This window comes from Osmerus eperlanus, chromosome 19 (assembly GCF_963692335.1).
Source record: "Osmerus eperlanus chromosome 19, fOsmEpe2.1, whole genome shotgun sequence".
Taxonomy (NCBI): domain Eukaryota; kingdom Metazoa; phylum Chordata; class Actinopteri; order Osmeriformes; family Osmeridae; genus Osmerus; species Osmerus eperlanus.
Genome location: NC_085036.1, coordinates 12,613,036 through 12,632,626, shown reverse-complemented (window position 1 = coordinate 12,632,626; position 19,591 = coordinate 12,613,036). Strand labels below are relative to the sequence as shown.

The 19,591-nt window shown below is 44.8% G+C and overlaps 3 protein-coding genes and 1 non-coding gene across 7 annotated transcripts; 3 read left to right on the top strand and 1 right to left on the bottom strand.

Annotated features, from left to right (window-relative positions):
• Positions 1–4,226: 4,226 nt before the first annotated feature.
• On the top strand, positions 4,227–7,700 carry kcnip1b (Kv channel interacting protein 1 b). Its single transcript, XM_062486116.1, has 7 exons — positions 4,227–4,365; positions 5,441–5,510; positions 5,851–5,921; positions 6,394–6,501; positions 6,763–6,867; positions 7,104–7,166; positions 7,574–7,700. The coding sequence occupies exons 1-7, from the start codon at positions 4,264–4,266 to the stop codon at positions 7,619–7,621; spliced, it is 567 nt and encodes a 188-aa protein (XP_062342100.1). The 5' UTR covers positions 4,227–4,263; the 3' UTR covers positions 7,622–7,700.
• A 1,756-nt stretch (positions 7,701–9,456) lies between these two features.
• Positions 9,457–13,698, top strand: npm1a (nucleophosmin 1a). 4 transcript variants are annotated; one of them, XM_062485605.1, is made up of 11 exons: positions 9,457–9,616; positions 10,259–10,338; positions 10,505–10,624; positions 11,078–11,171; positions 11,447–11,550; positions 11,641–11,690; positions 11,771–11,819; positions 11,922–12,002; positions 12,319–12,435; positions 12,783–12,857; positions 13,083–13,698. In XM_062485605.1, exons 1-11 carry the CDS (start codon positions 9,568–9,570, stop codon positions 13,131–13,133), a joined length of 870 nt encoding a protein of 289 aa, XP_062341589.1. In that variant the 5' UTR covers positions 9,457–9,567; the 3' UTR covers positions 13,134–13,698. The 4 variants fall into 4 exon arrangements, with proteins under 4 accessions (XP_062341589.1, XP_062341588.1, XP_062341587.1 ...); XM_062485604.1 differs by having other exon boundaries at positions 11,768–11,819; XM_062485603.1 differs by having other exon boundaries at positions 11,765–11,819.
• Positions 12,913–12,984, top strand: LOC134040153 (small nucleolar RNA SNORD61). Its single transcript, XR_009932863.1, has one exon. It is a non-coding gene; the product is annotated as a small nucleolar RNA SNORD61 (small nucleolar RNA).
• Positions 13,699–15,986: 2,288 nt separating the features above from the next.
• On the bottom strand, positions 15,987–19,381 carry tlx3b (T cell leukemia homeobox 3b). Its single transcript, XM_062485798.1, has 3 exons — positions 18,760–19,381; positions 16,833–17,070; positions 15,987–16,200 (listed from the first exon to the last, which is right to left on the bottom strand). The coding sequence occupies exons 1-3, from the start codon at positions 19,199–19,201 to the stop codon at positions 15,987–15,989; spliced, it is 894 nt and encodes a 297-aa protein (XP_062341782.1). The 5' UTR covers positions 19,202–19,381.
• Between the last annotated feature and the right edge of the window lie 210 nt (positions 19,382–19,591).

Sequence of the window (19,591 nt, the reverse complement as noted above, 5' to 3'; positions counted from 1 at the left end):
AAAGAGGGATGAGGACAGGGAGAGATGGATGAGGACTGGGAGAGACAGAGCTCACCAGAGAAAGACAGTGTGGCTGAGCTGAGAGGCTTGTGAATGGACCACTGCACATATGAGAACGATCTGAGCTGTTAGCTGTGCCATGTAGATCAGGACTGAAGGGGAATGTGTCACATGTGTTGCCCTTGAGAAAGACATAGATCGCAATCACTGCTCCTGATTCTTCATTACTGTGTGTGTGTGTGTGTGTGTGTGTGTGTGTGTGTGTTTGTGTGTTTGTGTGTATACACGTGTGTGTGTTTGAGCAAGACAGCGTGCGTGTGACTGTTTACGTGTGTATTAGTGAGCGTGCGTTTGTGCGCGTGTTAGCGAGTGAGCGTGTGCATTAACAGTCTGCTCACATATCATACCTCTTCCTGTCCACATGCTTGAGAGCTCGGTTGTCATGGAGACTGGGTTGAAGGGGGCAGGAGAGGGGAATGTGTAGCGGACTCAGTGGTGCTCGCTAAACTGCTGGTAAACAGGGACGCTCGGCGCGGTAAAGACTTTGAGGTGACTCACTCTGTGACATAACAGGAAGCAAACATTCCCAGTTCTCTCAGTTCGCACGGACGCTATTTCCACGTATGGTGGTTTACTGAGGAGACGAGCGTGTTGGGCAGCTCCAAACACGGACGCGTTTCGTATCTCACACGTGATTTTGTTTTTACGCATCTCTCCGTCTCATTGCAACATGGGTTCATGAGGCATTGCCATGCTGAACATGACGAGTCCAAATTATTCTGTATACTGTAGACCTGCATTGTGTTCAGGTCATTTGTAGCCTACCAATTTATACTTGCATCCTTTTTACCATAAAACACGAAGGAACATCCTTTGTTGATTTCCAGTGAATGAGGGGAAGGATTGGTGCAGGTTGTTATTAGTACATATATCACCCCTCATAAATAGTGAGGATTAATCCTCTTAATTAAGTCTCAAGCAGTAATCATAAATAATAATAAATAATAATAAAAACCCCGCCTCCCAGGACCAAGATTGGACAGCAGATGACACAATTACTCCCTGACATCTCGAGGGATTGCGTAATATCACATCCCTCCTCTCTGCACTCCATCCCATTCCCGTCCTCCACCCAAAAAGGTGCTCAATAATATTCGTTTGGCAGAGACCCAAACCCTGATGTCACTTCATTTAGCACGTTTGATTGGTCCGTTTGTTTAGGATTGAGACTCTGTTTGTTAATGATCAAACTCTTGTTTGCACTGTAACATCTTAACAGCTTTGAGATCGTGCAGTATTTCTTTTTTTGTTTTGTTGGCTTATTGGCATTCTATATCTGTAATCTATGTTTTGTGTGTATTTGGTTCATGATCAGAGATAATGCGGTATAGAGGTTGTTTATGATGATGTTTCCGTGGAATCCAGGCCAAGCGCTTGTGTCCTGCTGGGTTGGGTAACCTTCGTTCTCCAATCTCTAAATGTTTGATGTTGTTGGATCGAAACCCCCTTCTCTTCTTTCTGTCACTGTCTCTTTCCTTTCCCCTACAGAGATTGCATATGATCTTAATTATTCTTCTATTCTTCTGTCACTCTCTCCAATATATTCCTTGTATTTTCCCTTCATCTCTCACACTTTCTCTTCCTCTCTTTTCTCACCATCACGTCTTTATTTTCACACATTTATTTCATCCAATTACAGCATCTTCAGGCTGATCTTCTCTCCTCCATCTCTCCTCCATCTCTCATCCCTCTCTCCATCCCTCTCATCCTTCTCTTCACCTCTCTCATCCCTCTCTCCTCCATCTTTCCTCTCTCTCTCCTCCATCTCATCCCTCTCTTCACCTCTCTCATCCCTCTCTCCTCCATCTCATCCTTCTCTTCACCTCTCTCATCCCTCTCTCCTCCATCTCATCCCTCTCTTCCATCTTTCCTCTCTCTCTCCTCCATCTCATCCCTCTCTTCGCCTCTCTCATCCCTCTCTTCTCCATCCCTTCACCTCTCTGATTCCTTCTCCATTCCGTCATTAACTTCCTGACTGCATCTGATCCTATTAAATCATATGAATTTGTTCCCCACATGCTTGTGTATATCTTTGTTTCCTCCAGTAAGGTGTGTGTCTCTGCAGATATCTGTGCAGCATCACAGTATGATGCTCAGTGTCATGTGATACTCACAGCACCTGTGGGCTGATACACTGAACACATTGAGACACTCTCCACTGTTTGTTTCTGGTGTGGGAGGCTTACACATTAATCTTTATTTAATCTGAATTTTATTAGCGCACCCGACTGCGTTCATGGAACGATGCTTGTCTGTCTCCATGACGACGAGAAATAAGCAAGGGATTGCTACTGAGGTTGATTGAAGAAGAAAAAGGAGATATCCAGAACACAGTTTTGAAGGATAGAAGGTTTAAACCCACCAAGAGATGAAAAAGGCAGGAACAGATTAGCTGTGATTAGTTGTAACCAAGAGACAAAATACATGACGTTCACGCTGAAGATGATGAACAGACAGACAGGCAGGCAGGAAGACAGACAGACAGACAGGTAAACAGGTAAACAGAGAGACAGAGAGACAGAGAGACAGAGAGACAGAGAGACAGAGACATAGAACCGCCCTGCCAGCATTATCGGTTCATCTTCACCCTGATTAACAGAAACGTGCGGGCCTCTTCCAACACCAGATCATCGATCTGAACACGAGAGCAGCTCTCAGAAGAAACCGAGGCTGTTGTTGATGTCGAGCAACGCAGTGATAAACAGATGATCCGGTTTAGATGTGGAACTGCAGGGAGGGATCTGGGGGGGGGGCCCTGTGAGCCCAGATCAACCATGGGCGTTCAGGGAGGCTAAGCTATGATTACCCAGCAGGGAATCATCCAACCTGGGGCTGACAGCACACCACACGGCACAGAGACAGTGGAGGAGCTGCAGGCGATCTGCAGCTTTGGGTGGATGTCTTGCAGTCCCACTCATGGAAAGCTGTGTCAGGCAGTGAAGAGGACAGTCTGTGGACGATACTGTGGTCCTCGTGTCGTGTCCATGCGGGTGTTTGTGAGGTGAACAGAGCAGTCGAGTGTGGCTCTGGGTGTGAAATATGAGGGTGGGATCTGTCTTGGGATGAATCACTCACGTCTACACTGCTCCACAGCAGCCCCCCCCCCTCACATACAGGAGCTCTCTCTCTCTCTCTTTCTCATCCCCTCTCTCTCTATTTCTCTTTCTTTCTCTCTCCATCTCTCTCTCTCATTCACTCTCTCTCTCTCCATCTCTCTCTCTCTATTTCTCTCTCTCCATCTCTTTCTCTATATATATTTATATCTCTCTCTCTCTCTCCATCTCTCTCTCTCATTCCCTCTCTATCTCTCTCTCCATCTCTCTCTCTCATTCCCTCTACCTCTCTCTCCATCTCTCTCTCTCTCATTCCCTCTCTACCTCTCTCTCCATCTCTCTCTCTCTCCATCTCTCTCTCTCTCTCTCTCTCTCTCTATTTCTCTCTCTCTGTCTCAGGCTCTGTGGAGTTGACACAGCTACAGCTTGACCTGCAGGACACTGTGTGTGTGTGTGTGTGTGTTTATTTCGATGTGTGTGGGTGTTTACTGCATATTATCAAACCGTCAGCTTATCCTCTTACAGCATTTCTATCAGAAGAGAAGTCATATGGATACGAAGACTCTAGAATCGTCCCTCTCGGCTGGTTTACGTGCAGGTGCATGTAGTTTGAATGTGCAATTGTGTTGAGGCACGTGTAGCGGTTGTGCGCTGAGCGTGTTGGCGTGCTTTCCCTGAGGTGGTTCTCCCCTGGCTGCAGGTGATCTGAATGATACTCCCTCACCCAGGGGAACGTCTAGCTCATCACATTCTTACCCACAATTCATCTCTCCAGCACCGTACGCAAAGCACCAAGGTGTCCCAGTAAGCACCCTCAGGTCCTCCCCGGGGGAAACCTGTCTTCTCATCCGTCTCATCCGCACCTTCTCGAATCCTCTTCTTCCCCCTCCTCCACCTTTTCCTCGATCTCTTTCTCTGCTGCCTTCTCCTTGGTCTGTTCGCAGTAAAGTTGTGTGACATTGTGTAAACGAAATACAATAAAAAGCATAATTCGGGTTTGGAATGGGCCAATTTTATTAGTCATTTGTGCTGATGTCGCTGTATTTTCTCTTTCCCTCTCTCCTTTCTCCTTTTGTTTCTCCTCCCTCCCTCCCTCCCTCCCTCCCTCCCTCCCTCCCTCCGTGTAGATAAGGTGGATGATGAGCTGGAGATGACCACGGTGTGTCACAGGCCAGAGGGTTTGGAACAGCTGGAGGCCCAGACCAACTTCACCAAGCAGGAACTTCAGATCCTCTACCGGGGCTTCAAGAACGTACGACACTCTTCCCTTCTCCTTTCATCTCCTCCCCGATCTCCCTTCCACCCTGGCCCCGCGCCATCCATCACCTCAATTATCTTCCTTTGTCTCTGTTTCCTCATCTCTCTCTCTCATTCTTTGTTTTCTCATCTCTCTCTCTCTCATTCTTTGTTTCCTCATCTCTCTCTCTCATTCTTTGTTTCCTCATCTCTCTCTCTCATTCTTTGTTTTCTCATCTCTCTCACGTTCTCTGTTTCCTCATCTCTCTCTCTCATTCTGTTTCCTCATCTCTCTCTCTCTCTCTCTCTCTCTCTCTCTCGTTCTCTGTTTCCCCATCTCTCTCTCTCTCGTTCTCTGTTTCCCCATCTCTCTCTCTCTCGTTCTCTGTTTTCTCATCTCTCTCTCTCTCCCACACACCTCAGGAACACCATATCTCCTGCTTTCGTCTGCTCTTAAGCCGTGTTCCTGTCTCTCCTCTTCTTTCATCTTTAACTCAAATGTATGAATAAGTGTTTAGTGCCCGTCTTCTACGTCTGTTGCCACTAATCTTAACGTGCAAGCCTTTGGCTTGAGCAGCTAAGCCTGTCACATGCCATAACGACAATTACACGCTCTGTTACCCCCCCATACACCCAGAAGAAGGAGATTAAGGAATGTCTGTTGACGTATTCTCGAGAAACACTCAAACGTTCTCAAAATAGTCTAGTGCTGGTGAGTCCATCCATTTTCGATGGTTCTGTTTGATTTGGTTGAACTCTGGGAGCTTGACTTCTGGTGAGGATGAGAAGGAACACACACAGATACACACATGTGGACACACATACACACTCAAACATTTACATTTACATTTAGTCATTTAGCAGACGCTCTTATCCAGAGTGACTTACAGTAAGTACAGGGACATTCCCCCCGAGGCAAGTAGGGTGAAGTGCCTTGCCCAAGGACACAACGTTGTGTGGCACGGCCGGGTGTCGAACCGACAACCTTCTGATTACTAGCCTGATTCCCTAACCGCTCAGCCATCTGACTCCCACACTAAGACACACACACAGACACAGGTGAGGGTAACCACGGCGTTTTGTTTCCTCAGGAGTGTCCGAGTGGAGTGGTGAACGAGGAGACGTTCAAGCACATCTACTCTCAGTTCTTCCCCCACGGAGGTACGGCAGTGTGCTGTGGTTCACCTTCTGAACATGCTCTGTACATGAGACCTCCGGATCTCTCTCTCTCTATCTGTCTCTCTCTCTCTTTCTCTCTTTCTCTCTCTGTCTGTCTCTCTCTCTCTTACACTGTCTCTTTCTCTGTCTCTCTCTCTCCCCTCTCTCTCTCTCTCTCTCTCTCCCTCTTTCTCTCTTTCTCTCTCTGTCTCTGTCTGTCTCTCTCTCTCTTACACTGTCTCTTTCTCTGTCTCTCTCCCTCTCTCTCTCTCTCTCCCTCTTTCTCTCCATCTTTCTGTCTCTGTCTTCTTGCATTACATGTCTTTTATTTGTGTTATTTCAGATGCTAGTACTTATGCACATTATCTCTTCAACGCGTTTGACACGACAAACAACGGATCGATTAAATTTGAGGTATGACGCCAAATGTTCTTTCAAAAAACTGTCTTGATAAAGACCGTCTGTTGTACGCTGAATCCGTCATTACTCCTCTTTAACTCTCTCCCTCCTCTGTCCTTCTCTCTCTCTCTTCTCTCTCCTCTGCCTCTCTCTTCTCTCTCTTCTGCCTCTCTCTTCTCTCTCCTCTGCCTCTCTCTTCTCTCTCCTCTGCCTCTCTCTTCGCTCTCCTCTCTCTTCTCTCTCCTCTGCCTCTCTCTTCTCTCTCCTCTGCCTCTCTCTTCTCTCTCCTCTGCCTCTCTCTTTTCTCTCCTTTCCCTCCATTGTGGGATGAAGGGTGTGTGGGGGGGAAAGTGTTTTCATCCCGTGTGTGTGGGGGTTGTTTTTGTAACAGACAAGGATGGGTTGTAGTAGAGTGTGTTTAATGTGAGTATGTCTCTCCACCCTCCCCCTCCCCCCCCCCCTCCCCCCCCCCCCCTCTCTCTCACAGGAGTTTGTGACAGGGCTGTCTACACTGCTGCGGGGCACCCTGAGAGAGAAGCTGGAGTGGACTTTTCATCTTTACGACATCAACAGAGATGGCTACATCAACAGGGAGGTCTGTCAGAGTAGCAGTCAAACCTCATGCATGTCTATCTATGTTTATGTTTCATGAATTATGTAATGCATTCAGTGTTAGGGACAACTGCATGAATATAGTCAAAGATATATATAAATGAAAGTCTGTACAAATATCTTTTTCAGATGCACAGTATAACACAGGCCATTCTGGGCAGTGAGCAATGAGCAATAAAGTTTTTACGACGAGACAAGACAACCGTAAAATACCTGTGTTCTGTGTTGGGTTTGTCTGTTTTAGGAAATGACAGAGATTGTGAGGGCCATTTATGACATGATGGGCAAGTACACATACCCAGCAATCAAGGGAGACGTCCCTAAGCAACACGTGGATGCATTTTTCCAGGTGAAATCACAGCCGCAGTAACCATTACTGTGTCAAATGTTTCACGTACAAACAACAACTACTAATGTTTTAAACTCAAAATACGATTGATAGATGTTTTCACATGCATACAGTGAGTGCTTCTGAACATTTTAGGTGTACGTTCTCCTAAAGTAACATGAGTCACTGTACAGTGCTTTTTACAGCACATAATGGCTCTACTGAAAGTATTTCTCTTCCATTTTCTTTCCTCCCAGAAAATGGATAAAAATAAAGATGGAGTAGTGACCCTAGAGGAGTTCATTGTGGCTTGTCAGGAGGTAAGTAGCCCCCAAGGTGGTAACACAATCCAAACCCAATCCAAACAGTTTGTCCATATATTATAGGGAGTCAGGTGGCTGAGCGGTTAGGGTATTGGGCTAGTAATCAGAAGGTTGCCGGTTTGATTCCCGGCCCTGAAAAATGACTTTGTGTCCTTGGGCAAGGCACTTCACCCTACTTGCCTCGGGGGGAATGTCCCTGTACTTACTGTAAGTCGCTCTGGATAAGAACATCTGCTAAATGACAAAAATGTAAATATTATGAAGAAACTTTCCGGTGCTTCAATAACCTGTAGTCACAGAGAGAGGAGATTCAGTGAAGAGACTGGTGCTTATCTGGCTGACAACACTGACATCTAATGGTGATGTGGTGGAACTACGCATAACTGTGTTCCCTCCCTCAACAGGATGAAACCATGATGAGATCCATGCAGCTGTTTGAAAATGTGATGTAGACATGGAATGATGAAGGATCCCGGGAAAGACAATCTTAGGAAAGGAGGTGTGTATGTGTGTCCCTGTTTGTGCGGATGAATACACAGTGCAGTCAGCTTCTCTCATTTTTTGATCTCATCGTCGTTCACGCATTTGCCAAATCATGTCTCTGCGTGTTGACCAGCCTGCTCATGGACTGACCGAACAAAGGACCCGAACTCATGTCGACATGACCAGCTGAGAGATCACTGTCATGCGGGTGGGAAGTGGACTGATGCTCTTCGAGACAGATTTGTTTCTCTGTGTGGTTCTCCGCTTCCAAATCCACAGAGATACTCATGCTTCACTGGGTATGTGACACCCCAGATGGATTCAAACTTGCTCCATCCTTTTAGTTTGTCGTGTTATTGTTGTAAGCGCTCCTGAAAGGCTTCCCCCTGTCTACCAGGAGCTGAAACTACACAAGCAGGGACACTTTCCTGACAAAAATAAAATTGCATGTTGGAGCTTGAGGAATCACCTTGCTCTTAACCAGACCTTTGCTTGACCAGGGCTATGTCTTATGAGCTTGTATTTAATGACTGCATCATGAATTGTGTATTTCATGACATGGTGTGACATGCCTAAGTTCTTATTTATTCATAAACATTGTTGTGTTGTGCTATCTGAATTATGAGGTTGTCCTAAATGTCCTGTTTGTTTCAAGTGTCATGTGCAGTGATTGTTTACACTGTTGGGATAACTTCTGTTTCTCTGGGAGTCAGCTGGCTGAGTGGTTAGGGAATCGGGCTAGTAATCAGAAGGTTGCTGGTTCGATTCCCGGACGTGCAAAATGACGTTGTGTCCTTGGGCAAGGCACTTCACCCTACTTGCCTCGGGGAGAATGTCCCTGTACTTACTGTAAGTCGCTAAATCCTAGTCGCTAAAGTCATTTAGTCTGCTAAATGACTAAATGTAATGTTGGCTTTGCTGCTGCTGGCCTGTTAAGATGTCTGTTCGTCTGTCTCTTAGCAATGCCGAATACAATGTGGGCTTGGAGATCCACCCACCTCCACACTGGTTTAAAATGTCATCTCGCGGTTTTGATGATGATTATAAATGCTGGGTCTGCGTTCCTGTGACTGGAGAGAGATGCAGAGAAGAGAAAAGAGAAAAATGGAAAGAGAGAGAGAGAGAGAGAGAAAGAGATAGAGAGAGAAAGAGAGACGAGAGAGCAAAAGAGAGAGAGACGAGAGAGAGCAAAAGAGAGAGATAGAGAAGCGCGGTTGTAATAATGTCCTGTGATTCTTCGTCTGTGTTGTATCCGTTGAAGTTAGTTGTGATGTCTTTCAATTCATAGAGGCACGTGTAATTATTATGAATACATGCTATATAGGGACGAGACCGAGATGGTGATCACTACCAGACCACTCATGTTAAGACCAACAACAGATAACAAACATTTTCAAATATTTTGCTTATTCAAATATATTTGTCACTAATACACTATCTAATGATGAATAATAATCAGTGGACATAACTTTGCGTACGGAAGCAAAAGACAACATTTCTGTGATAGAGCGAGATCATTATGCTGTACAGACGTTATCAATAAAAAGTTTTGAGAGAAAAAAAAAAAACCTTTGGATTTGTTATATGTTATATGCACGAGTCGGTTCTCTGTGTGAGTGTGCATGTGTATGTGTGTGTGTGTGTGTGTGTTTGTGAGAGAGAGAGAGAGAGAGAGAGAGAGAGAGAGAGAGAGAGAGAGAGAGAGAGAGAGAGAGAGAGAGAGAGAGAGAGAGAGAGAGAGAGAGAGAGAGAGAGATTGGACAAGACAAGAACGGAGGCGTGGTTATGACATCTTGGGGAGGGCCTGCGCACTGCGTACTTGCATCTACTTTCAGCGTGAATGAGCAATCGGTCACTTTCATCTCACAGTCAGAAGCGGCAGAAGGAAAAGTAGGAGAAGGCAAAGCTAGCAAGAATGAACGGCATGGATGATGAGCAAGTGGGCCCACAGTCCTTTCTTTATGGTGAGATGCTTTGAATTGTGTTGCTTTGGGAAGCTATTCCTTTTCAACTGAACTGGAATTTATTTTAGCTACTGTAGCCAAACGAAGCCTGGCTTACGTCGGTGTTACTGGCTTACGTAGCTATTGTTAAACATAACCCATGTATATGGGAAATATAATACTGGCAAAAGTCACAACTAAACATACATTAAGTTGGTATTTTATGTACAAGTATTGCTTGTCAAATAAGTGATCTGGCGTTTGTGCTCGCTAGCGAGCTAACTTAGTGCGTATCAATGAACACGTGCTTTTAAGATGGCGCACACGCATGGCTACACCATGATCTCTTTTCTAAGACAAATAGTTAATCTAGCCAGACAGTAGTTTGACAACCGTGGCTACGAGGAAGGTGCCTCTTCTTAGTGTTCAACTACTGATTACAGACTTGTAAATGAAATGTAATTGGCAACGAGCTTGTTGTAAGGTTAGCTAGCTTTGCTAGTTGGCTAATGCGCACGCTGTCCCGGCCGCGTGGGGTGCCACGATTGGTTCTCACCTCAACTGACCCCATAACCAGGAATGAACTGAGGACGCGATGGACGCAAATGTTTTTCTCTGTTTTTAATTGACATTCATTGACAAGTTCCTTCTCTCACTGTATAGGGTGCGAGTTGAAGTCAGGGAAGGAGGTTGTGTTTAACCCAGAAGACGATGATTTCGATCACCAGTTGGATTTAAGAATGGTATCAACCATATTACCTCTATTCTCCTCATTGAGGCAATAACGTTTCATCACATTCAACGACGATGTCTAAAATACATACGAGTTTTAAATGTTAATATCAATCGTGCATTTGAAGTGTAAATTATTTTCCATCCTTTTAATGTTCTCTTATCCCATGTTCCCAGGTGTGTGTGGACCAGACCACCAGTGATGAGCTGAACATCGTAGAGGTAGAAGGCCAGGACACAGAAGGTCAGAAGGTTAAGGCAGTGTTGGCATCACTGAAGCCTTCCACCCTACCCTGTGTAAGTAGACCCTAATCGTAGCATTTATCCCTCCTCACTGCGTGTTCCATTAAGGAAGGGATGCAGCTCCTGATACTAAAGCTATCTTCAGACAGTGATGATATTTGTTGAGCTGATGTTTGCTGATGTGTTTTTTCAACAACTGCTTACCAAAAGACTGAGTCTAAAGATTGTCTTTTAACTTAAGAGATGGTTCCATTTTATCAAGTGTATTACAAATATGCATTTAGGGCATGTTTTTATCCTAAGACACGCACATAGAGGGTGTAGTAAGTCCTATATGAGAGGATGGGTACAGTTCATGGGCAGACCATTTGACTGCAGATCAAGAGATCACAGGTTGAAACCTTCACGTGTCTTTGGATAAAAGCATCAGCTAAATGAGAACATTACAGCTGTAACTCTTAAGTAGTACGTAGCTTGTTCTGAGAGTGACTGGTGACGGTGTGGCAGGTGTGCCTCAGTGGGTTTGGAATCACTCCCCCGGCTGTGTTCCGCCTCAAGTCCGGTTCCGGCCCCATCCACATCAGTGGTCAGCACCTGGTTGGTAAGTATTGCCATTCTCCTTACTGCCCCCTTCTGGTCATACCAGAAAGTAATCAGTTACTGGGGACTTTCCGGAAGACGGGCTCCTTTGAATCCGAGGCGTTGCGTGGCACCTGTAGTCAGAGATGATATTTGTTGAGCTGATGTTTGCTGATGTGTTTTTTCAACAACTGCTTACCAAAAGACTGAGGCTACCGATGTCCGTAAACTGCGCTCATATAAATGCCTGGTCCTTGTGTGCGACCTGGTCTAATGTGACGTGGTGTCGTTGGTTAGTTATGGGAGGAGACCAGACGTTTGACGAGGAGGATGACGAGGAGGAGGAAGAGCTGGTCCAGACATCCAAGAAGAGACCTGCTTCGGCACCAGCCCTTAAATCTGTAGGTCTCACCGGTGAAACCTTCTCATATCCTGCTACATCAACACCACAGGTCGCCTGAGTTCATACGACTGTTCTCCCCCTTTCTTAGAAAAGGATAAAAATGGATGAAGATGTCGATGAGGAGGATGACGATGAGGAGTAAGTGTCTGTCAGCTTTCTTCCTGTTTCATCCTGAAGTTTATAAAGAGACTAAACGTTGTTCCTTTTGTCAGGGATGATGATGATGATGATGAAGAGGAGAGTGAACCTGAACCGTCCCCTGTCAAGGTGAGAGACACACACACACTGTCACAGAAGTGAACCTGAAGGAATGGTGTTGGTCTTTTTATACTTCTCTCAAATCTAAATCAATGTCCGTTTTCTGTCCAGCCCAAGAAGACTCCGTCCAAAGCCCAGACCCCCGCACAGAACGGGAAGACCCCCAAAGCAAACACACCTGCCGGGAAGCAGGTGAGGTCCAGGGATCCACTCACGCCAATCACTCTTTATTTATTAACCTTTCAGCATTATTACAGGATCTTACATTTACAATGCTTTGAACAAATGGTCCAGTTGTCTAAGGTGAAATGGAATATGTCTGTCGTTCACTGCTTATCAGCAGTCAGAGTTGTTCTGATGACGTAGCTGCAGAGCTTACCAAAATACACCTGCGCTCTTACTGAAATGTGAAATCTTCCTTCAGCTGGTTTGTGTTTGTTGCACGTTTTTAAACCGTTGCGTGAGAACGCTGCTCCTTCCCGTCTTACCGAGTGTGTCCTGTCCCCAGCCGAAGACCCCCGACTCCCAGGGCAAGGGCAACAAGAAGCCTCAGACGCCCAAAACCCCCCAGGCCCCCCTCTCCGTCGACGAGCTGAAGGCCAAGATGGCAGCGTCTGTGGGGAAGGTTAGTGTCGGATCAGCGACTTGGTTCTGAGGGAGTGACTCTTGTTCTGGATCACCATGGAGACCCATTGGAAGATGCTGTTTGGGTTGATCTGCCCCTCTTGACCAGATACTAAAGCCATCTTCAGACAGAGATGATATTTGTTGAGCTGATGTTTGCTGATGTGTTTTTCAACAACTGCTTACCAAAAGACTGAGACTGAAGGTGGACTAACTTAGAGACACGGTTCCATCAGCATTGGGGAGTGGAGACTAAGGTTCTCATTTGCCATATCTAAGGGATACTACAAGGCTAAATGTCACTGAAATGTCGCATTAAGTAAACAACTTTTTCTGTTTTTGAACTAGGGAGTTGGGCTGCCTAAACTCCAGCCCAAGTTTGAGAACTTCCTGAAGCTGAGCATGAAGGTCACTGATACCAAGGTACCGTAGCATCTCAATAGTTCAAACATTACTCTTATCTCCAACTCCCTGCACAGCAATGATGAACAATATGGTTTTGATGGCAAGGCTGAAAGAACATACCAAACCTCTAAGAAGTTCTGAGCTGTCAACCTTCACTGTTTCTTGACATCGCCAATGGATCGATCCTTGGTCCATATTGGATATGGATGGTGCTGGTGTTGACTTCTTCTCTCCCTCCCTCAGATCATCCAGGAGTTGTGGAAGTGGAGACAGACACTGACAGAAAAGAAATAACAACCTACCCACCATTTTCTTTTTTTTCCTCAGTTTAATTTTCCAGACTTTGTTTCTTTGCTTGAATTGACCCACCTCCCGCCCCCCTCAAGCCTCTGTGCCGCCCACGCCACACTAGCCCCTCCCACTCCACACTAGCCCCTCCCACACCACAGTAGCCCCTCCAATCCCCCCTCCAGCAGCAGCTCAGTGGAAGGGATGGATGACAGTGCACACAGGCCTCATCCATCGTCTCCGTGGTTACTTGTCAAGGTCATGTAAAAAGACAAAGGGGAGGGGGGGGGGGAGAATCTCCTCACTTGGAACTTTTGCATTTTGTAAATGTGTAAATGAAATCTTTGCTACTGTGTTATAGGTAGCCTCGGAGAGTGTGGGGTGTGTCTGTTCCTATGTTTATTAGATTTTTTTGTTTTGTATTTGAGTGGTTTTGCTGCTCGTTCCATGCCCTCCATAGACTGTTCAAGGTTTGCGTATGTTTGGATGTTGGTTCTTGCCATGTATTGGTTAACGAATGACTTGATGGCTGACAAAATCTTATCAACGTGATTAAAAGTTAATGTTTTTACACGTGTGTGTGTGTCGGGTGTTTGAGCTGCAAATGTACGAATATCTTGAAAGAGCCAAGGACCAAATTGGCATCTCAGTGATTTAATAAATACCAACTTGAGCAGGTTTTCGTAGGAATAATATGCTTGACAGTATAAGCTTTGGGGAAGAAATGTTGATTCATCTTGGAATATTTTACAAGATGGATAAGACTGGATTTTGTGACATTTGAATAAAGACACAGGAAGAGTGACTAGCTTTGTATTTTATTTAGCAGTTTTGCTAGTCTATATAAAACACTGGTGGTTACTTTTTAATTGGGGAAAAAAACCTGCTAGAAAACAATACATTAATGTTATGGCAACTGCGGCCTGGCCTTGCTGTGTGTTCAACCGGCCAGCAGACGGAGCCAGTGTGTAATTGATGTTATCCCAGAACTACAGAGCTGCACCTGGGTTGGAGTTCCACCCTGCACCCCTTCTCCTGGGGGTGTCTCGGAGGCTTCGTGTATCCGAAGCCGAGCCCTAGGTTGACGCCTGCTCTTATATTTAGGCTCAGACAGTGAGTAAACGGCTGTCCCTCTGTAGGCCTATACTAGCTATGTTAACGCTGGGAATTAAAGGCCTTGCACTTTATTTACGAGGGGCTAAATAAAACTAGCATGCAGTGATATGGTTCAGGATTGCATATTTATTGTGAAATTGCCAGACCAAAACTAAATCGTAAGTGCTGTCTTCGTTGGTGCGACTCGGATCACATTCCCCCGGGACATGCCACTGATGCCAGGTTTGGGTTTTAACGGTAACAGCTCCTGTTAAAGTTTGTCAGAACTGATTTGCGACCATTTTTTTGTGTGCGTCAGTATTACATGTTATTAAATGTGGATTTTTACTCGTTTCTACGAAGGTACAGCCTGTCTTACAGACTTGACCAGATCAGCCTCAAGGGGAAAATATGATGACTGTAAACAAAGGCTGAAAAAACTCAAATATGATACAAAGCGATGACAAAAATGATTTAATTACTTTGTTATTTACATATGTATAAAATACAAAGTATGATGCATGAGTTTTGAAGATACACCTGTTTACGTAGCCTACATCTGTAAACCGTTGTTTTCCCACCCCCATTGAACAGGCCTAAACCTGATCGCAGACACTATTCTGCTTCACGCAACTAGTGAACCCAGTCCTGGACGATTTGAATTAATTATCTGCAGTCATTGGTTCCAAATTTATAAAAATTTCCCCTCGTCTTTTTATTTATCAGTAGCCCTTAAACCTTATGTTCACACTGAGGAATGATAATAAAAAACAATTGATTGTTACTTCAATTATGAACAAAACCGCAATAATTCCATTGCAGTTTTGCATGCGAGAGATGAGAGGTGTGTGTAAACGTGCAGCCTATGTTTGTGTGTACATGCGTGTGTGTAGCCTATGTGTGTGTGTGAGAAAGAGCATGATTGTGTGTGCCCTCGCGTAAATATTGCCTACACTCTCTGGCAACAGTACAATGAGTATCATGTTTCTGGAGACGGGACACACCGGGTTGTTTACTGATGACACTTCAAGTCAAACATCCATTCTGATCCATCATGCCACTATAAAATATATCGTAGTATGGTACACATTGATTTTCCTTTCTTAGAGATAGTCTAATTATATTAAAAAGTTATCATATCATCTTTAGTTAAAGAGGGGAAAAAGTGACTGATAGCCATCATCTGTCTTGACCCCAATGAAAATTATTTTTAAAAAACAATCGAGATTTCCTGATAGGAACCATTTGATTAATCACAATATTTTTGAGAATGGCAACTTTGATTCCATGCAAAAGAAGAAGTCATATTTCCAAAGGCTCTGTTTTTGTCCTCCCGTTTTTTTTTTAAATCCCCTCGAACAGACAAGGGTCAGTTATGGACCACACGGCCGGAATGCGGGTGGTGGTCTGGGAGCAGATGGACGAAGGCAGGGATGGTGTCTGCAATCTGTCCCGTGTCAGTCAGTGTTTGGAAGGGTAATGGGTCTTCTTCAGGGACGGCCATCACACACGCCCCCCAAAGGCTCCCATGCCACCCTCCCTGGACGTGGTGCCAGATCCCAGGGTCATCCCCAGCCCCCCTTGTTCAAGTATGGGGGGGGGCTTCCGTACGTTTTCACACTCAAACTCCGACAGACATAATTATTTATAATGAATTTGTATAATTCGTTCTTGGTATTCGCAACTCTTCAAGCTAGCGTCCATCGTTCCATCGTCCGGTCTCGGAGCGGGTCGGCTGGTCCTGGTCGCCCCCCCCCCGCCCTGTCACACGAGGGCCGCGACCCCCCCCAGCTTGCCCCCCTCCTCGGAGGCCCACGGCTGCAGGTTCTGGAGAGCATACAGGGAGGAGTTGTGGATGCAGAGCGGGTCGGATGGAACCGAGTCGCTCAGAGATTTCTGGAAGGCGTCGTGCTGAAGCTGGATCATCAGCCGATTGGCCTGCTGACGCTCCGCCTCCCTCTCCTCGGCTGTCTGTCGCCTGGCAACAAGGACAAGGTGTGAGGGTGGGCAGGTGTCCACAGAACTAATATAAGTCTGTTAAACAAAGTGTCAAATCTAAGTTTAGATTCACTACTGAAGGGCCAGGTGAATTGGTGAAGGTTAAGAGAAGGCAAGCGTCTCATTTCAATGTAGACGATTGACTGGTTTGGCTACAGATATAGAAGATGTGTATTAGATAGATCATTAACATGTATCTCGTAATTTGAGACTGTTTTAACATGAGGTTCGCCAAGGGTTTGACTGGTTGAATCACCCACAATTAGTCTGGTCAACCACAAACACACAACAAATCAGACAGTACCCATCCACAGCATCATGGTGGTCCCACTGTGAGATGTAAGACTACAATAGACCATGAAAGAATTTGTAGAGATATTTTGTAGGTTTGCACTGAAAAGTATTTGGCTCGGGACACAAGTCACCTATACATTACAGGCCGGTCATGTTTGTTAAATTCAAGTGGTTGCGTGTTTCAGACATAAAAAATCTTCATGTTCTTATACAGTTGTGTCCTCATCTGTTAGGAATTCACGTAATTAATATGTTTCTCTCCATCCTTCTCCATCTCCATCCTTCTCCTCCTCTCCCTCACCTCCCTCCCTCTCTCACCTCCATTTCGTTCGGCGGTTCTGGAACCACGTCTTCACCTGGGCATCTGTCATCTTGAGGGTTTTGGCGAGTGCGGCTCGTTCCGCGCTGGCCAGGTATTTCTGCCGATGGAAGCGTTTCTCCAGCTCACAGATCTGGACCCTGGAGAAGGAGGTCCGTGGCTTCTTCCTCTTCGGGGGCGTGCGGTTCTGGTAGGGGTGACCTATACGCCTTGCCACGGTGAACGGTGTAAGGGCTGCTGAGGTTGTGTTTGTGTGTGTGGGAGAGGTGTGTGTGTGGGAGAGAGAAGCACAAAGAAAGATAAAGTGAGAGCGAGTGCAACAGAAAGAGTAGAGAAAAAGAGTGAGAGATAGGGAGAAATAGAAAATGAAAGTGTGTGTGATTATAAAAGAGGAAAGAATAGAGACAAGCAAGGTTTACCATTCAGAAGATTTATATGTCAGGAACCTTTTATTAGCTGACCTTCAGGGTCACGGCAATGTTGTCTCTTCAATAGCAGCACTATGATAGCTATTAAACAGTCACTTCTTTCTCAGACAACATTTCTTTCCCTCCACACATTCGGCTCGATTTACACCATTTTGACTGGTAAAAATACAGATAAGGGATTCAAGTTTCATTTATTTGTGAGAAAGGATGATTCACTGCTGTCACAAACGACTTGAAAAACGCCATCAGGCAATCATATATTACAATGCTGAAATATTAATGTCCTTTACATCTTCATCTTGCTCGCCAGAAGACCAAATAAATGCAAGCCCCATAATTCATTTGGAGTAATGGCAAAATGCTGCAAAACGATGCTTTCACTTTTCATCTGATGATGATTCATATTTTTCTTTCCTGGCCAAGAGGTTCTTCTAGGCTTAACATATACATTTTAATCACAATAAAAACAATAGTCACATAATACGAATAGAATAAAATCTGCAATACAAATAAGAAAAAAATAAGAAAAACTAAACGTGTACCATTATTATACAAATAATAATATTACTAATTATTGTCATTATGTAAGCGTTTTTACGTTCTGTGGAGACTGGCGATGTTAGAAGAAAATACATGTATTTAAGTGGAGTATTAGACTGTGGGTTTGCCACGATGAGCATTGGGCTACTTTCAACAATTGTGCAGAATTGTAACTTGAGCTAAATTGAACATAAATCCATATGTTTCTTGTTTGCTAATAAATGAACAAAATATCCACACTAAGAGCATTCCAACTATGATTTGGGTCATTGTAAAAATACTATAGCCTATTTCCAACCGAAGTTCCTTTAATTCTTTATGTAGCCTATTTATACAACTATTATATGTTTATTCCTATGTTGTATATATGCTGTAAAAGTGTATATCCCTATAGTTCGCTTTCTCAACATCGGGTTACTAGTAAGGCCTATTTGATTGGTACGTTGTATCTTGAAACAAAAGCCAATATATAACACTGCTCCAGCTAATGTTGTAAATGTCCACTCAAAAAATGTTATTTACCTTGTATGGCGTAAATTTGATGATATAGGTCTCAGGAAAATGTCATCATGTTTTTAAATCAGTTTAACACGAAAATCCTAAAATCAGGTCAAAGAATAATTTGGAACAACAAAAACATTTGTTTTCACATGATTCAGAAATCCCTCTTTTTGGCCGAATCAAAACTGAAAATGGTTCAATAAAAGTTGAACCCTTTTCTTCTAAATATCGTTTTACGAGTTCAGTCATTGAATTGACAACACAATAATAACGGTAACGGGTCCATTCACTGCAACTCAAAAGCGGCAATATCTTATTACAGCGGTCCTAACTCTTTTTTCTAATCTGGGATGTAGATAGGCTACAAGGTCCTGAATGAACAAGAAACTCACATTTTAAATTAAATCAATGTTAACCAGGTTCATTTTGAGGTGGTCCAATATTATAGGATATTTACCTGCAAATCTTTCCTTGGCAAATCTCTGGCTGCTCTCCATCCATGGGAAACTTAAGCTGCTGAGGCCGGGTACCGCGCTGGTGATGGGAGGAGGAATGGCGGCAGCTAGCGGCCTGTGTGCCGGGACGCGTATCACTCCTCCGGGTGTGAGGGTCAAGTTCAATCCGTACGCATTCGATTCCTCGTATGATGATGCGATGCCATGGAACGGACCGGACAGCGAGGTGAAAGGAGTCGCGCTGGCTCCGGTTGGACTACCCAGATGATAACTCCCTCCACTTGTGGAGTTTCCTGGATCCGAACCGCTCCTATTAGTGTGCTGTGGACCGTCTTGGTCAGTACCGCCGAGGATCTGGTCAATACCGAAACTTATAGGTTCGTGTTGGGCGGGTTGTGTGGGCTGACTGGCGCCGGTGGGGCTTGTGCTGGGCGTCCGGTCCATTCTTTACCAAACACTTTAACCAGGCGCTTGTGCACGGTCCTCAAAGCTCACACCGACGATGCGATTGTAGATCGCAGAAGACTAGCGACAGTTATTTATGTGTGGAATAATTTCTAGACATCTTAAGGCTGCGTTAAGAATGTTTAAAGTTTTGTCAGATTCCGAATCTTCTCCCTTGCTTTGCGGTTCTGATCATTCCTTCCATCTGCGTAATGCGCAAGTGCACACATTGACTTTGCTGATACAGGGCAATCGTTACTTGGGACAATTCTGTTCATCACACACCCCGCCCGCAATAGCATATCTTCTCTCTACCGCTTATTGGTTAAGGCAGCTTTTCTGCCACCCTATTGGCTGACGTTTTAACTTTAATTTGTTAAATTGAATGTG

Bases quoted from the DNA above. Each gene is read 5' to 3' on its own strand.
- kcnip1b (XM_062486116.1), top strand. From the start codon at position 4,264: ATGACCACGGTGTGTCACAGGCCAGAGGGTTTGGAACAGCTGGAGGCC. The intron at 6,502-6,762 runs GTCTGTCAGAGT...TGTCTGTTTTAG, and splicing joins ATGGCTACATCAACAGGGAG to GAAATGACAGAGATTGTGAG. The intron at 6,868-7,103 runs GTGAAATCACAG...CTTTCCTCCCAG, and splicing joins ACGTGGATGCATTTTTCCAG to AAAATGGATAAAAATAAAGA.
- npm1a (XM_062485603.1), top strand. From the start codon at position 9,568: ATGAACGGCATGGATGATGAGCAAGTGGGCCCACAGTCCTTTCTTTAT. The intron at 11,172-11,446 runs GTAAGTATTGCC...GTCGTTGGTTAG, and splicing joins CAGTGGTCAGCACCTGGTTG to TTATGGGAGGAGACCAGACG. The intron at 11,820-11,921 runs GTGAGAGACACA...TTTTCTGTCCAG, and splicing joins CTGAACCGTCCCCTGTCAAG to CCCAAGAAGACTCCGTCCAA.
- tlx3b (XM_062485798.1), bottom strand. From the start codon at position 19,201: ATGGACCGGACGCCCAGCACAAGCCCCACCGGCGCCAGTCAGCCCACA. The intron at 17,071-18,759 runs GTAAATATCCTA...ACACAACCTCAG, and splicing joins TGCCAAGGAAAGATTTGCAG to CAGCCCTTACACCGTTCACC. The intron at 16,201-16,832 runs GTGAGAGAGGGA...CCTTGTTGCCAG, and splicing joins AACCGCCGAACGAAATGGAG to GCGACAGACAGCCGAGGAGA.